The sequence below is a fragment of the Eretmochelys imbricata genome, chromosome 6 (assembly GCF_965152235.1).
Source record: "Eretmochelys imbricata isolate rEreImb1 chromosome 6, rEreImb1.hap1, whole genome shotgun sequence".
Taxonomy (NCBI): Eukaryota; Metazoa; Chordata; order Testudines; family Cheloniidae; genus Eretmochelys; species Eretmochelys imbricata.
In genome coordinates this window covers 90,965,833-90,983,750 of record NC_135577.1, presented here as the reverse complement: position 1 = coordinate 90,983,750, position 17,918 = coordinate 90,965,833, and the positions used below count along the sequence as shown (strand labels likewise).

General features: G+C 45.3%; 1 protein-coding gene across 1 annotated transcript in view; it reads right to left on the bottom strand.

Annotated features, from left to right (window-relative positions):
- The window catches only part of TTLL5 (tubulin tyrosine ligase like 5), a 207,789-nt gene that overhangs the window by 121,878 nt on the left and 67,993 nt on the right, over positions 1-17,918 (bottom strand). Inside the window, exons 19-24 of the mRNA XM_077819170.1 lie at positions 17,662-17,700; positions 16,395-16,552; positions 15,089-15,389; positions 11,211-11,331; positions 9,358-9,504; positions 1,359-1,462 (exon numbers count right to left, since the gene is read on the bottom strand). Coding sequence (XP_077675296.1) covers positions 1,359-1,462; positions 9,358-9,504; positions 11,211-11,331; positions 15,089-15,389; positions 16,395-16,552; positions 17,662-17,700 — 870 coding nt within the window. The remainder of the gene's footprint in view (positions 1-1,358; positions 1,463-9,357; positions 9,505-11,210; positions 11,332-15,088; positions 15,390-16,394; positions 16,553-17,661; positions 17,701-17,918) is intronic.

Here is a 17,918-nt window from a genome sequence, read left to right as displayed (position 1 = left end):
CCCTGTCCAGTGGAGTAGACTGCAGACTGACCAACTCCAGAGAGTCAGTCTTTTTACTGCACACAAAGACCATCAAAAGCCTGGTATAAAGAAATGGGAATCCCTGCTGTGGGACAAGGAACAAGCAATCTGCCTTCTTGGTAACAGCAAAATAGATGCTAAGGTCAGCCGGATATTCTGAGCCACTTCTCCTCCTCTGCACTATGGTGATGAACGTTTCCTTGGACCACAGTAATCTCCTACTCTAAAGAGTCTACCATCCAAACCGGCAACTCTTGAAACAAACCATTGTCATCAGAAAGTAAAACAGATGCAGTCATCATGATATCATCAGGAAATGGAGAAGATACTGAAGTTTCCGGATCAGTAGCAGAGGTCTAGCTGGCATCACCCCTGCTTTCTTCTCATCCAAACCCAGTAAATCACTGTCAATGTTGGTCAGACATGCAGGAAAGAAAAGTTTCACAACTGGTTGTAACAAAGGAGGTGGAGATTGTGCCTTAGCTCTCTCAGAAGAGAGTGTTAAGAGTCAATTGAGAAGTGTTCCCCTCTGTAGCCCCTGGCCCCCACGAAGTTGTGAGAAGTCTGTCAATATGGTCACATCATCCATAGGTTAAATAAGGAACAAAGAAAAGGAACCGGCAAAAGATTTTTCCCAGAGGACTTGAGAGGCCTTGGAGAAGAAATTCCTCATCATTGCGGTCTTCAAGAACAATTGAATATAATCACATGGATGTAATATTGCATAATATTGTTTTTCATACCACCCCAACTGACACTGAGGATTTACCCTGTATGTAATACACATTTCCTACCAGATTCTAGCAAGTTTAAGGCAGATCAAATCTGGAACCGACAAAACTGCAGAGTGCTGGTCCTTTAACATTAATGAACCACTCACCGTTAATTGTTTTAGCAGAAAGAGAAAGAAGCCATGATCATAGCAAGGAGTGTGCTTCACCTCCCTCCATGTCTTAGGAAGCATAGTCCTAGATGGTACCTGGAATTCAGGAAAGAGGGCAAGGGTGGGAAGTGCTTGTGAAGACAGGAATTTGAGAAGCAAAGCCATGATGGAAGCTTAACCACCGAAGATCAGGGCAATCTCAGCAGCAGCCCTGGCCTTGTTTTCCTTCCAAGGTGTGACTGCATTTGCTCCAGTGTGACAGAGAGTGGATATTACAGACTATAAACACTTACAGGGCCTGGATGGAGTCCACACTGTCCTTTGGGTCTAACGGCAAAAACATCCATCATACACCCTATGCAGCAGATACTGATGACACAGCAGCAGTTTGGGGAGGTAGGATGGGGCAGTACAATGTGCTACTTTATTACAAGGGGTAAAAGTCCATTCCTACCTTGCCTTAGTAACAAAGTCCTGAAAACCTTCAGCATTCACACCCTCCTCTTCCTCTTCTTCCTGTTTCCTTTTTGATCTTGTCTGAACCATCTGCTCAGTTTCCTGCAAATAAGCATATTAGTTATCTATCACTCTACCTCTCTATGCACCCCAATACCAAGTGCGGGGACACAGGTATTGCCCAAAGGGAAAGGATTTGAGAGCAATTTCATGCTATATAGAACAAGGGTATTGCCTGATTCCATAACAGCCAAATTGATAGTGCATTTCACTCTGTCTATGTGCTTGCCTTCCAGCAGTACTGGTTTGGACAAGCTGCAGAATCTGTAATTGCAGAGGGCCCCCAGAAACAGAGACACATGTTAATCTCTTCACTCTACACACATTATTAAAAGTGATATGCTGAACAGCCCCGACTAGCCTGATCAAGTGAGTGCTTTTGCTACAGATGTGACCTCCTTATTAAGACATGGGGACAGAGGGTGTCCTCCTTTGCTAACTCTGGGTCCCCTCCATTTCTGCTGCTCCTGCCCCTAGTGGAGGATTCCTCCTAGCAGTTTTTGTTCCAGCCTACTTATCCCCAACTAAAGCATGGCAGGGGGAAAGCAAGAACAAAATTATATTGGAGGGACTTAATCAAGTGGGTCTACAGGGGACTCCCCCACTCCGAGAACTCACCTCTAGATTTGTCTCTTGGCATGTGTCAGTGAGAGAGAGGGGTTTATATATTGGGACCAAACATGAAAAAATATGTAGCCAAAACAGTCTCTCAGTAGCTTAAAATGAGAGGTTACTCACCTTGATGTAGTAACTGGAGTTCCTTGAGATCTGTGCTGCTGTGGGTGCTCCACTTTAGGTGTGCATGCACCCCTGTACCTTTGATCGAAGATTTTTGGCAGCAGTGCCCATTCGGGTTGCTCATGTGCCCTGCACATCCTTGTGCCACGTACCGAGGCTCATAGGGCTGTGCAGACGAACCTCCCTCTGTTCTTTCTCTACTGCAAAGCCCACAGACGCAGCTCCAAAGCAGAGGGGAGGAGGGCAGGTAGTGGAGCACACACATCTCAAAGAACTCCAGTTACTGTACAAAATGAGTAACCTCTCCTCCTTCTTCAATAGTAGCGTCCCTGTGGGTGCTCCACTTTAAGGACATGGGAGTTTTGGAAGAGTTCATCACTGAAGAAAAAACTGCACCTGATCTTGCAGCATGAACTAAGGCACAGTGGTTGGCAAATGGGTGCACTGAGGACCATGTTGCAGCCCTGCAGAATGTTTGAGTAGGGCTACAGATGTAGACTGTAATCTCAGAGTGCATCGCCACTCTTAGGGGAGGTGTAATCTCAGTGAAACCGTAACAGGCAATAAAGCATCCAGAGATCCATTTAGAAAGCCTCGGACTGAAGATAGGTCTAGGGGAGCACCTAAATGCAATAGAAATAAAAAGAGTCTAGGGGTCCTCCTGAATGGCCTAGTTTTGTCCAATTAAAAGACGAGTGCCCTCTTAACATCTGTGTATGAATGGGAAGACTCCTGTGTAGACGGATGTGACTTTGGAAAAAAAAATATGAAAGGTGAATAATTTGGTAGATGTGAAAGTCAGAAGACACCTTAAGTAAAAACTTTGGGAGGGGTTGTAAAGATACCTTCTCCTTGGAGAACAAAATAAAAGGAGGGTCTTCCATTAGAGCCCCCATTTCCCCAAACATTCAAGCAGAAGTGATGGCCACCAAAAAGGCTGTCATCATAGACAAATGTAGCAGTGAGCACATAGCCAATGGCTCAAAAGGCTGTTTCATGAGATGGTTAAGAACCAGACTGAGATCCTAAAGCAGTGTAGATGTTCTAATCTATGGAAAAAGATTTAGGAATCTCACTGTGGTAAAATGAATGAATACCAAGAAACCTTCTACTGGCACATGTAAAGCTATTATTGCTGCTAAATGTATCTTGATGGAACTCCTAGAAAGGCATGAATTTTTCAGTTCCAACAAGTAACCCAAGACTGAGAAAACAGATGATTGGATAGGAGAAAAATCCAAAAGTTACACCAAAGATTACATAGTCTCCATTTCTGCAGGTAAATATGTCTCGTAGATTCCGTTCTCCTATTTAAAAGTGTATTTTTTACTTCATATGAAAAAGGCAGTCTCTAGGCCCAAGAACCACTGGGGAACTAAACTTGCAGTTGCAGAACATTCACATTGGGGTGAAGTGTATGACCAACATCCTGAGAACAGTTAAGGTTTGATGGGGAGCCACCATAGAGGATGGGAAGTGAGTTTGATGAGGTAAGGAAACCAAACTAGTCTTGGCCAAGTTGGTGTAATCAAAATGACTTTGGCTTGGTCCTGTCTGATCTTGACACAGATCTTTAAGAGCAATGGAGTTGGAGGCTATGCATAAAAAAGACCATTTGTCCACGTAATGAGGAAAATGTCACCTAGAGATTGAGAATTGAGTGCCCCTCTGAAACAGAATTTCCTGGACTTTGTGTTGGCTGCTATGGCAAAGGGGTTGACTTCTGGAAATCCCCAAGCTAGGAAATTTTTGTGGAGGACTCAAGATTCCAATTCCCATTAGTAATTTAGGGAGAAATGTCTGCTGAGGGTGTCAACGATGGTGTTTTGTTTAACTGGGAGATAAGAAACCAATATGGCTATCTGATTGGCTATGCAGCAGTTCCAAAGCTTTATCGTTTCACTGCAGAGTGAGTGGGGAACGTGCTTAACCCTGATGATTAATAAAACACATGTGCGCTATGTTGTCTGTCAAGATCTTGATGGACTTGTTTTTAAGTAGGGGGAAGAAAGTGGAGGGAAGCATTTCTGAACTCTTAACTCCAACAGATTGATATGCAAGCACTGTTCCTGTTGTGACTATTTGCCTTGGACTACAAGAAGACTGTGATTGTTGGGTAATAAATTGTCCTGAGCTACCCCTGCCAACATCAAAGATGCAACGTGGCATTTTGCGTCACAAAAACACAAGCTGCGATGTGTCCCAGCACTTGCAGACATGTTCTTGTTGGAACTTGAGGGCTGAGCTGCACTCTTAGTCTATAAGGTGCCACAAGTACTCCTACTCTTTGTATAAGATCCTTCAGAGAAAGGAATACGTTGAGAGGGAAATAAGCTCTACCTATTATCGAATCCAGAAATGCTCCAGTAAAGAGAATTCATTGCGGAGGAGTCAAGATTGATTTCTCAAGATTTATCTGCAGGCCTAGACTTTGGAATAGTAAAGTTATTGTTTGAACTGCTGACCAAACCTCCTGATAAGACCACCCCTTGAGGAGCCAGTCCTACTAAACAATGGAAGTAGGCAGCTACCATAATTTGTGAGAACACCCTTAGGGTGGATGTCAGGCCAAAAAGAGTAGGACCTGGTACTTGTAATGATTTTGGTTGAACGTGAAATGAAGAAATCTTTTGTGAGAGGAATAAATGACAATGTGAAAGTAGGCATCTTTGAGACTGAGGGTCACAAACCAGTGCCCTAAATCTAGGGAGGGAATAATAGCTGCTAGGATACAATCCTAAATTTCAGATGTCTGACATGCTTGTTCAGTTGTCTGACATCTAGTGTCTGCCTCCAACCCCCGTTCTTCGTGGGTATCAGAAAATATCTTAAATAGAACCCTTTTCCCTGTGTTGAAGTGGGCTGGTTCTATGGTTCCTAGACTTGGGAGTCTCCTGTGCCAGCAACTAATTGCGAGAGGGTCTCTGAAGAGGGACAGGGAAAGGAGTTGGAAGGACAGGATGGCAGTAAATTGGATTGCATAACCTGAAGTAATGGACTGTAATACCCATTTGTGCAATGTTATAGCCGCCCATGCTTGATGAAATAGAGAGATGGTGTCCAAATTAAGAAAGAGGGGGGTTGTCATGCAGCTGAGAGAACCTCATCACTGGGTAGTCTGGACTCATGACCAAACCATCAAAACTGGCATTTGGATGATATTGAAGACTGGGATGAGGTAGTTGCAGGCTTTTTCTTTGAAAACTTCAACCTCTTAGCTGGTGGTCCTGGAAAACTGAGCAAGGTTTGATCTTTGTGTTGACTGAGACCTGCTAAACTATCTTATTTGCAGATGTGTATATCCTCAAATACCTAAGTGTGGTTCTAAAGTCCTTCAGGATACGTGCAAAACGTCTGGTCATCGAAGGTTAATCCTCCATGGTTGACTGTACCTCCTACAGAAACCCAGACAAATGAAACCAGGATGCTCACCTCATTACTACTGCGGTGGAAACAGACCTACCTGCAGTGTCCGCAGCATTGAGCAAAGGTTGCAGTGAAGATATTGCTAAGAGCTGACCCTCCCTTATTATGGTATTGAAATGGCTTATCAGGTGACAATGATGAGATGTTTGTAATGGGTGCAACCTCTTAGTTCACCTTTGCCTCTTGCTCCTCAAAGGTCTCCTCGGGCTCAGAATGGGGAGGAAGGATGGACAGTACCAGTGAACAAGATCTTCTGTGTGCCCTGAGAGACTGAGCTACGGTCCCTTGACACTGCTGGCAGTACATTGTCCATGAATCCCAGCAAGGCTAATAAGGGAGACCATAAGGCATGGAGGGAGGTATCCAACACTGGTCATCCCGAACATTGGTAGGCAGGGGTCTGGTGCCCTGCCTTTGTTGCATCTGGGCAATGGGAATAACATCTGGAATAAATTGGAGAACCTTGAACTAAAAGTTCAGAGTCTGAGTCAAAATGCTCATCCACATATTGTATCAGAGGTAGCAACTCCTCCTCAGGGATAGTGGAAGATGGAAAAGAGGTAGGTCTCATGGAAACATGAGCAGCTGGTGACCCAGCTGACCCCAGAACTGAAAAATGTCCAGAGGTTGCAAAGAGCAGAGACTCAGGCTCATTAGCAGGGACTCTAGTTTTCAGTGATAAAAAAACCAAAATTATCCAACAAAACAAAACACATGAAAATCCACGTGTTTCCATGATTAAAATGAAATGCTGAACTTTAGTTTCCCTAGCCACAATATACAGTAGAACCCCATTTATCTGAACCTCCATTATCCAGCTCTCCATATTAACCGAACCACCAGCTGCCCAGGCTAACCACTTGAGCCACCATCTTAAAACAAGAGATAAAAAACTCTTTGAATAATCAAAAATTTGGATAATCAGGAGAATTGGCAATCTGGCCTCAGTCCCAATTAGATCAGATAAATGGTGCTCCACTGTAAATTTAAAGCGCATTCAAAAATCAACCACAAGAGGGGGAGGTTGCATTTAACTGAATAAGTGATATGGTACTTTCAGTAAAATTTAGTTATGTGTTTTTATTTTTTCACAAAATGTAAAAACTAAGGATTCTCTGTAAAAACACAAATTCTGCATTTTTCCATGGCAAATGGATTTCTAGGATCCCTGCTAACTAGGTACCAAAAACTCTTGTGGGTACTGAAATTCCTGCAGTTCCAGGAGCACAACAGAACTTGGTACTGGCACTAATGATATTACAGACACTAATGATGTTGTTGGTATCAAGGGGGTCTAGGATTCCATTGAAGCCAATCTCTTGGTAGTAATCGCAGTCGGTACCGACCCCTTTACCACTGTGGTATGGGTCTTAGTTGAAGTATTAGCGAGCTTCATGGTTCCTGAAGTACTTGGAGTATCACTAGCACTCCTCTCGGGGTCTGAGGTCTCCAGTGACCAGAGCTCCGTTGATGAAGAACTCTCTATTCTGCTCCTTTTAATCCTTTTCCTTATACTTTGAGTGAGAAGCTCTCAGTACTGGCAGTGCAGTTATTGGTACCTCACTCATGGATATTGATGGAGACTGGGTTTTCAATGCTGTCTTCCTTTTGGTGACCGTGATCTTGTCTATGGGGCACTGACAGAAGTGGAGAGTCCCTATATGCAGCATTTTCCACCACCACATCAGCATCTGGTCTCAAGGCTTGCTTCACCATTAAGAGCCTATACTTTATTTCCGATACTCCGGGTCTTCCTTTAAGAGAAGACCAAATCTTACACTTGCTGAGAATATGAGAATCTCCCAATCAACAAATGCATTAGGAATGTCCACCACTAACACAGATTGCTTCTCAACAAGAGAAGTACCTTTTAGAGCCCAGCATCCCTGTACAAGAAAATTTGTTGAAGCCCGTCAGTGGGGGGTTGGGAGGGGAAATGTATTATTTTTAAGAAAGGGAAAAAAGGGTGAAAGTGTTCCAACTATAAGGTACTAAATCTATTACTACTGAGACCTAACTATAAAAGATAAAGCACAAATACAAGCGGGAACAGGCACACAGCAATGAGGCACACTGCTAGACTCAGTCTTTGGCCAAAGGCAGTTCAAAAGGAACTGATATCAGTTCGCCCATGCAGCCCTATATAGCCTTGGTACAGGGCATGAGGATGTGTAGGGCACAAGCATGGGCTGAACGGACACTGCTACCAGAAATCTCTGATCAAAGGCGCAGGGCACACATGCAACTAAAGTGGAGCACCCACAGGGACACTACTTGAAGAAATTGTTTATATTCTAAAACCCCAAGTGATCTGTTCTCTCTTGTTCTAAAATAAGAAAATATGATTCTAAAAGGATTTATTACCAGTTTTACAGTTTTATTTTGTAAATTTACTTGAGAGTTAGCAGAAAATCCTGGTGTTTGAACAGAATCTTTGAGTGGAAATTATATCCAAAGTAGCCATGTTCTTTGACCACCAACAAAGGCGCTTGGGTGTTTTGTGGTTACTCCTAACACAGTAAGTCAGGTAGCACTAGGCAAACAGGACATACCCAGGAGCTGATTTGGTTCACTCCCTACTTTGCTCTGACAGGTCAAGTTGCCAGATGTCAGTTCAGATAAACTACTGTGAGTGGATGTCCTCCCCTAACCAGTGAGAGCTGTGTGTGCTGCCTAGGCACCATGCACAGCAACCCCTCAGACAGGATTACTATTTTAACTTCTCTCAGTTAAGTGGCTGGAGAACATAGACCCCCCAAAAGGAAACAAAACATAAATCAGCAAGAAAGCACAGTGCTGAGAATGGGGTTGGTTGCCTCTGCAGAGGAAGCACGTCAGAGGGATTTTTAACCCTTTCCTGCCAGCAATTGTGCAGACTATTACACAATTTTTCTATTTTCAGTATATTAAGCTGATGCCAAAATATTTAATATGTTTGTATCTCAAAGCTGTTCTCTGCAGAGGCACCACAATAATGCACTAGAGACTGAGGTATCCTACAGAAAAAGCTGAGTCAGTTACATGTTTCTTTACTGGGTATCTCTTTCCTGATGTCTACAGACAAGAGTTTATTTTATTAGAAATGTAATTAGTTTTGTCATCTTGAGTTTGTCACAGGTCAATACAGTACGTCTGTAGCCTAGATTTATATGGAGTTATTTCAGAAAGTTCCATGTGCAGTTGAGCACCTAGTTACTGTGCTACACATACAATTGCAGTAACAGTGTAATCTGATAATTTCCATAGACAATTACCATGATTGAACATGCAACCACAGTGAGGTATAGCAACTTGAATATTAGATCAGACCAATAATCTGCAGAGACTGGTGTCTCTTCTTTGATAGTGGCCAATGACAGACACTTTAGAGGAAAATGTCAGAAACCCAGTCATGAACAGCTCTGCCTCATGATAAATGTATGCAGAGTTTACATAGAAAAATCTTCATTTAAGCCATAAACATTTCCAAGGGGTCATGAGTCTTAGAAGTCCTACATAATCTGGTAGACATGTCTGCCTGTCTGTCTATGTCTGGGTGACCACTAAGGAACTGGTTGTCCTTAAACATTCAACGAATTAGAAAATCAAGGGGCTGCTGTTGTAGAGGATGGAGGGGAGGGGGGGTTTGGCACTGGGTTGTTGGGTTACTTCATGTGGAGTGGGATGTGTAATAGAAACAAGAAAGCTCTGGCACTGATCTGGATCATGCACTCATCTGGATCCTAGTGGACTCAGCTGCCATAGGAAGAGGAATTTGAGATGAAGCCACTCACCTTGTTATAACAGACTATGAATTCACGCAGCTGGTGAGCCAGGATGCGCCTACGATCATTCAGGGCCAGATGTCGACTGGGGAGTAGCATCCTCAAAGACTGCTGAAGATTGCTGGCTGCTCGTTTCAGAAACCGTACCACCAGCTCCTGCCGCCAAGGGAGACAGCATTAAACAAGAAAGTCTAGATGGGCAGGTGCAAGGTGTGGGGTGGAGGGCACAAAGGTTGCTAGATCAGCCTATGATGGGTAGAGAAGAAATGCTGTTCTGTGGATGTGGTAAGACATGTAGCAGGTAAGAGTACATCCCAGAATGGACGTGGTGATGGATGCTTTTTAACCTACTCCCACAAATTCCCAAGATAAGGGGGAGAAGAACTGTGCATCACTTCCTGGACTGGGACAGGGATGGGAGTACTTCGGGAATATCTGTCTGAGGAAAGTGTGGCCAAGGAGGAGATGTGGAAAATCAAGCAACTTCGATAATGGAGTCTCCCTATCCAGAGAAACACTTTTTGAGAGCATCATCAAAAGTATCATGTAGAAGGAGTCCAGGCATAATATGACAAAACCCCTTCAAGACAAACTCCTCTCCTCTCCACCACAATGGAGGAGAATCTTGGGGCTCTTTGGCCATACCACATGATCAGATACAACCTCTGGTCAAGAAACAAATTCCTGCTCCCTGCATCATCATGTCCCCTGTATGACCTCTGGCCAGATACCCACTCCAACCTCCCACTATGTCAACCCCCTCATGCCACCTCAGATGGAGAGGGAATACTGCAAGTCAGGCCCCAAGGCAAGACGCCTGCTGTGGGTGTTCAGTTCTGAATCCTTTTTGTCTCCCCTCTGGATTTGTTTTTGGTTAGATGCCCTGCTAGTGCATAAATGAGCTGCCTCACAGCCAGAGCATTGGATTTCACAGCTCGCTTCTCACTGCCATTACACTAGGCTGGTTTGATCTGTTATTTTAAACATTTTTCACAGCACAGCAGACAGTGAATCTAAAAAAGCCAGTTTCAATTTTCCACTTGGAAAGCAGGGGTAACATTTTCCACTGAGCCGACTGATTATTTCTGACACTTGGTTTTATCTTCAAGCTGCACTGGCTGTTTCCCCACAGCCTGCTTTTAGAAAGAGCCCATTTGGGTTTGCAAAAAGCCCAGCATATCATCTGATGCTGTCTTTCAGGAGTGTTAGAGAGGGGATACTGGGCTTTCTGAACTCCTTAAAGTGGCTGATTCAGATAGGGAGACTTATTTGTATTGTCCGAGGAAATCCAGGGATATTCAACAGCAGCATTAGAGAGAAACTATTTTTTTCCCCCCTCTGTCTCTGCAGAGAAGAAAGTGTAAGATCCTATAAGGTACAGCTCCCTGCAAAGAGTAAGAGTGTGGATGGGAAGAAGGCTAAGCCAGGCACCCACTCAACTTGAGCAGATTCAAGTATTCTGTTTCTATGAGAAGCTGCTGGTCCCTTTATGATTCGACTGGAAAATCCAGGCACTGGCAAGACATCTCAGAGAAAATCCTGCCAGGAAACAGGAATTCAACAGCAGGTACGTTCAGAGGTAGGAATGCAAGGAAGAGGAGGCTGAGCTGGATGGAGTGTCAACTATGCCCAGTTCACTAAGAGCTGTCTGTGCTGGTCTTACTCGGAAGTCAGTCAGTATCTCTACCTGGCCTGCATGTTATGAATCTGGCACCAGTTCTTGGACAGAGGTGGAGGAGATGTGTGCACAATTTCAGGAACCAGGAGCTTTCTAACCTTGTTCTTTATGAGGGTGGGAACTGGACTCCACTCTCTCTGGACAGTTCCCCAATAGGCTCCTCTTGCCCAATACAACTTCTTACCATTTGCTCATCCTCCTTAGCAGCCCAGGCAGCATTGTGGATCTGGTCCCCAGCCTCCTTCATCAGACGCAGTTGAACACGATGCAGGTAGGCAGAGAAAGCCCTGCGAGCCTGTACTTTGCTGTGGAAGCCAAGACAGTGGTCATATATATATATATATATATATATATATATATACACAGCACCACAGAGCTAACAGCCCCCATCTGGACTACTTATGAACCTAATTTCAGTCACCCAAGTCCTCCAATATGCAAAAGCATCTGGGGATAAGGAGAAAGAGGGCTTCTTTGTCCCTAATTTATTCTTAATGTACCTTCATTCCATCAGATTGGGCCAGGGGCTCCAGAGGAACAGTGTTCTCTGAGCAAGGACAACTTCTGGGGATGGGGTGCCCTCCTTCCCTTCCCACATCCTTAGCAGGTCAGTCAGGAGGTCAACCACGTGCACACGAGCCGAGCAGAATATTCCTAGCCCACTCTGAAGCTCCCATGGTGCTGTCTCTATAACAATTTTGAACACAGCACTAACTATCACAAATTAAGCTGAAGGGCTCTGTCCCAATGACAGAGCTTCTAAAGGAGGCCCTGCAGTTCTTATTGGATGAGTGAGGGGACCTCTCTCCATCTAGACAAAACCTCTATAAAACAAAGGAATAACATTTGTGAAGATGTGCTCTTCCCCATCCACCCCAGGGTTACAGGCCAGCCTTCACTGAGCAAAGTAAGCAAAGTACACCATGCAGCTGGTCGAACACATAAGGGAGCTGTGGAAGTGAATCAAGGTGACCAGATGGTACAGGAGTTGGGTGGGATATACAGTTTCATTCTCACTCCTCTACAATTATAGTCATTTTAATGAACACACATGTTAAGACAGACAACTGCCAAAGACTTTGCTCAACTTCACCCAGCTGCAGCCCAGCCTTCAAACCCTCCTCCAGTTCTGAGTGTGCCCAGCTTCCTCCCTCCAGTTACTCCCAAGGACTCTCTGCTCCTCTCTCACCCACTTCATACTTTATGGCTTTTTTTTTTTTTTTAAAAAACACTTCCCCATACTCAGGACAAGGTATGTCCCCACTTTGCCAGACATGGTCCTCCACCTTCTGCTCTCTATTTCTGTCTAAGTACTTATATGGCCCTCATTAATGTAGTAGGTCAGCACCTGCTCCCATCAGGGGCTCTGATCCTCAGCACAGGAACCTGGCCTCCCTCCCACACATATCTACAAAGTGCAGTGACACATATTTATAGTACAATGGAAATCATATAAAATAGCAGCAGCACCACTACGGACCACTGCATCAGCCTAAAGCTGATGACCATGGAAGTTTAAATGCCATGCACTGTCTGGAGTTATGCCTCTGCTTGGTCATTAGTCAAATTTCTAAAGCCCTGTCACAGAGCTAGGGAGGACTTGAGAAGATAAGTTCATAGGAGGCTCAGGCTGATCCCTCCCTACTGGGTCATCTCAGGGGTTTGCTTTAACTAAAACACAAGCTTGGTCTCTGCCCTGCAATGAACTCCACAACACAGAACAACCCTTGTGGCTCCTCAGAGCTCCCTGTCCTAGCTTCTAGACAACAAACCCTTTTCCCTCCACATGGGACTAACCCAGCCATGAGCAGACTTTGAACTCTGACTAGGAATTAACTCCCAGAATATCAGGCCACTGTAACTACTTGGCACCTCTCCTCTAGGAGCTCCCTCCCTCCCTAGGGTTGCAGATCCTTTCCAGGAGCATCAAAATATTTTGTGATAAAGTCTCTAAGATTCCTTGCTGCTAGGATTAGAGAACAACTCATTGACAGCTCCTTGCCTATATCTCAGTTTCAAAACACAGAACTTGGACCTGCTCTTAATCCCAACATGGAATCAGAGGAGGCCCTTCAGAATGGGCCCTGGAGATAGAATGTTACCTTGGCTCCTGCAATCTGTCTTGCACTTGAGACCCAGAAGAAGAAAAAAGCATTCAACAGAAGCCTCAAAAGTAGGGGCAGACACAGCTTCCTCTACTGGTGATTCCCCTGAGGATCGCACAGTGGGGAATATAACTCATCCCCAGTAATTGTCACCACCCATCAATACCGCTATAAGGATGAGAGGCAGAGAAGCTGCCTAGCCAGGCCCAGCTGGAGGACTGAGGAACATCCTGCCTCTCAGAAGGGCTGCATGGGACAGGCCTGGTTTCTTTCGGATGAGATTTTCATGACTTCAGCTCCTCAGCCACAGCCAAGCTTTCCATCAGTGACAAATCAGACAGGGCCAAGTCCAGCACAATCCTTGCACATGAAGTCACTGCACGCTTTACGCTGTGTGGAGCTCCTTTGCTGCTCCAGGGGAATCCCAATGGGCCTGGGTGCTGAATAGGAATCTGCCAGCAACTCTTGACAGAAGCCTGCATTCTTAGCAGGACTTGGCTGCCCTGTGTGTGAGTGGGTGAGGTCAGTACTGCTGTGTCTGCTTTGAAAACCTGTTTCCAAATTTTCCCCTCTACAGACACCACAGCAGCACATGCCTCAGCCATAACAAGATAATAGAGCAACCCAAATTCCTCCTGATGTTTCCTGAGGCCTCCCAGCCTCACGGAAACTAAATTGGGAAAGAAGAGGCAGGTCACATAGGGGTCAATGAAATCTTGTTTTCTATAAGCTTGGACAATTTTGCATAAGATATTACAAACAATGAAAACACCTTTTATCCAGAAGAGGAATAGTCATCCCTATCCCCATAATGCTCTCATCCCCCTCCCCTATTCAGTAAGGGGATACTCTCTCCCCCATCCCTTATAATGTGCCCCCCAGCAGACAGGTACTCTGTCTCCCCCACTTATCCAGAAGAGAGATTACCTTCCTATCTAGTAGGCCACAAGCTGGAGAGTTCCCAAACTTTCCTTCCACCCCACCCTTTTTGCAAACAGTCCAGCCAAGCACCAGAACACACTTCACTCCACCCCACCCTTCCCAAAACTGGACAGTCCAATCTCTCAATGCCTCATCACCCTCAAAACACTTGTCTTGCTCTCAGGACACTGCAATCTGGCATTTCAGTGGCTATTGCCAGAGTTAGGGCTTGTTTGCACAGCAAGCTACAGAGTGAATCTACAGCAAACCAGCTTGCCGCACAGTTACTTCACATGTGGACACTGTTCAAGTGCACTGAAAGTCCCAGAGTGCAGCTCACTAGTATGTCAAGCCACATTCTGGGACTTTCACTGTGCTGTAATAGTGTCCAATGGGATGTTACTGCACAGCAAGCTGGTGTGCTATATATTCACACGCTGGCTTGCTGTGCAGTAGCTCACGATACGGACAAGCCCTTAGAAACATTCACTTCAAGAACAAAAGCACAAGAATGGGAAGTTTGCTTTTATGGGAGGTGGGAAGAACAGGGGGAACTCCATTCTCAGTCTTCGTTTGTTGGCTTTATGTACAATAAAAATACAGTACGATGAAAAACAGAAGAGATAATGAACACAAAGGTTTACAGTTCAACAGGAGACCCCTTGCATCAAATCAGAGGAATTCTGAAGGCTCGGGTAGCTGAAGTGCAGCTCACAGCCAAGTGTTTTAAGAAAAGTACAGCCTGTGGAGACTTGAGGTCCCAATACTGGGGTCACATATTCTAGGACTGATAAGGTGAAGGCTCCTGCATTTGTCTCCATTTTGTGTAAATTAGACGCCAATACAGCCTGCAGTTGAGCAAAATCTAGACATGTTTGTTATAGACTCTCCCACCTTCCTGTCCTGAGGCAGGGGGTGGTGGGAGTGGGAGTGGGAGTGGTGTTGGGTTCTTAACTTACTGAATGTCCCTGGGCTCCATGTACTCATTGATACTAGTTGCTATGCTTTCCAAAATTATCTGCCTAAAGACTCTTACCTTAGATTCCCATTCTCCTGCAGAATCTGCACCAAGTTAAATCGAGGCTCTTGATTCACTTCTTGGAGAAGCAGCTCTGCCCCTCCACCTCCAGCTTTCTGTTCAGGCTTCTTCAGCACATTCTCTCGGCAGACAGCTTCCATCATCTCTGACAGCTTTGGCTTGCATTTCACCTGCATGTCCGTAAGAGAGGCAGCAGTTTCATCCTGAGTTACCTCTATTTCTTCATCCTCATGTGCCTCCTCTTCTTCCTCACTCTCTGCATCTGATTTGAGAGGCATTTCCTTTAGCTTGGAAGTCCCTAAAATGAGGAGGAAGCCAACAATGGTGATGAACAACAAAAAAATCTTTCCTGTTACCCATCACCCCTTTGTTTATGCCCACACTCTTTGCTGCTGGAAGTCCAAGAACCCTCTCTAACAGCCAAGTCTTCACCACTGTACTTCCTTCTTCACTAGAGCTTTCCACCTAGGATCTCAGAACAGCTTATAAATCCCTCCTACCAACACCAGGAGATAGCTGAAGGTTACTATTTTCCATTTCCTCCTCTGTAAAGTAAGAGCAGATAAAATGATTTCTCCAGGATCATATCCTGACTCCATGGCAAAGTCAGGGTTAATACATTACTTGATCTCTGGTTCTTATGTCAGTTTGGATTTCCTTGCCTTTGTTTACTCTCATGTACACCAATATACTGCTGATAGAGTGTGTCCCACCAACAGAGGTGTGCACGAGTGCTTATGCTGGAAAAACTTATGTCACTCGGGGGGTGGGGGGGGTGGTGGTTCACATCCCTAAGCAAAACCAGTTTTGCCGATATAAGTGCTAGTGTAGACATGGCCTCAGTCTTTCCAACATAAGCTCCAATGAGCAAGTTTGCCCCTTTCCCCCTGGGCTTAGATGGTGCCACATTGGAGATCCAGCCTGGAACACCCCAGACTTTCAGCCTCTTGTGGAGGGTAACAGGAAGCATAGGCACACCCCTGCTTTCACAGACATTTCTTGTCGCCAGAAAAAGGCTGTGACTACACCTTCAGAGAAGGTTTACCCCCATAGCCATTGTATATGCAGCTGAACTGTGGAGGGAATGGCATATCAGAAGAAGGCCATTCAGAACTAGAATGGAGTGAAAAATCAATGCTGACCACTGAATCTCTACCTTCTGAGCAGCATTCCCAGGGCCAAAAGAGCCCACTAAGACCTGCATTAGATCTCTTGCAGCCCTGCCCCCTGGGGACCTAATCACATACACCCCTCATTAGCCTGGCTTTACCCTCTTGCCATCTAGGATCCTAACCATAGATACCTGGCGGTCTTGCCCGTGCTGCTCTCATCTTGCCATGACATTGTCTGCGCTTCCGTACCTCCAGCGACAGGAGCTTCCTCTCATACAGCACAGCATGAAGTTCAGCATTAGAATCCACGGCTTCCAGCCCCAGATTCACTCCCCCATTAAGAGCAGCTCTGGGAAGCACAATACAGACAGCAGCCTCAATCACCTTCTCTCCCCCATTATGGCCTACATCTTAGTGTCTGCCTGTTACGTTAGGAAAACAATGAAGCCCAACCTAACCTTGCTCTCAGTGAAGCCCACATCATGTTAGAGGGAAGGGCTCTTTCAGAAACTTGCACAGACTGTGGGATAGCATCTCCTCAAACCGCCATGGTGGGGATGTAGACTCAAGGCAAGACCCAGCAAAATTCATGTCTCCATCACCATGCCCCATTGACAGCTCACATATGGGCTGCAGAGTCACACTTCAGGAAACTCTTTCTCAGATGGCAGCTGCTCCAAGCAGAACAGTAGGGAGCCTTGAGAGGGGCACTAGGAGTATAAAGTCATGCAAGAGAGCAAGGTGGAAGATCCTGAACCCAAATTCCACCTGACACAATCTCTTATTCAGATAGCTTGTTCTTAAGTGTGGTTAAGTCAGAACTCAGAATTTTAACATGATTCAGGTGGACAAAGCGCCAGCTCTTGTGCAATCCTGTCCCAATCTAAGCAAAATCCCTGAGGCATTGCACTGCTCTGTGTGGAGACAGGAACACGACAACTGAGCCAGAGCAAAGAGTTCCAGCAGAAAGCACCTCTGAGTGTAACTAGAGAATCCACATAGCTTCCTCCTGCCTTCCCCTGCCCTTAGGATACACCAAAAAAAGGGACACGGACACTTGAGCTCTGTGAATCTCACCCCTTATAGAAGAAACAGTCTGTACCATTAAGTATTACCTGGGAGGGTCCAATCATGAGCAAGAGAGACCCTCCAAAGTGCTATGAGTCTCACAGCAGCAAGCATGAGAGGAAAAGCTGCAATACCCTGTCCCCTTAAAAACTTAGCTCTCTAAGAGCAGGGCAATGGGTTGTTCACAGGGCTCACTTTACATAGCTGGTTATGAGGAGGGGGACAACTTCAGTCTGTCAGGTCTTCCCACAGAAATCCACCTACTGATGGCAGGATGAGTGCTGGGGCTCCTAGCTGCTGACCTGGGTTCTGTGAGCTGATGCCAGAGCAGTATGAACTAATAGTAAAGCCCTACAAATGCAGACATTCTTTATTTAAATAGCCACTTACCGGGCTCTTCCAGCAACTGTGCCTCTTCTCATCCTGGCCCTGCAGAAGACAGGGCAGCAGGTTTCAGGGTAGCACCACAAACTCATTCTATGTCACTGGAAGATCTGCCAAGCTCTCCAACTCTCTGGTATACAAAGCGAGGCCACCCAAGTTTGCAGAGTTCCTTGAAAACCCCACCCTAAAGAAGGGTAAAAAGGCCCTGACACAGGAAGTCCAAGAAGCTCTTTTTTAATAGGAATTTGTTTCCTTTAGCTCAT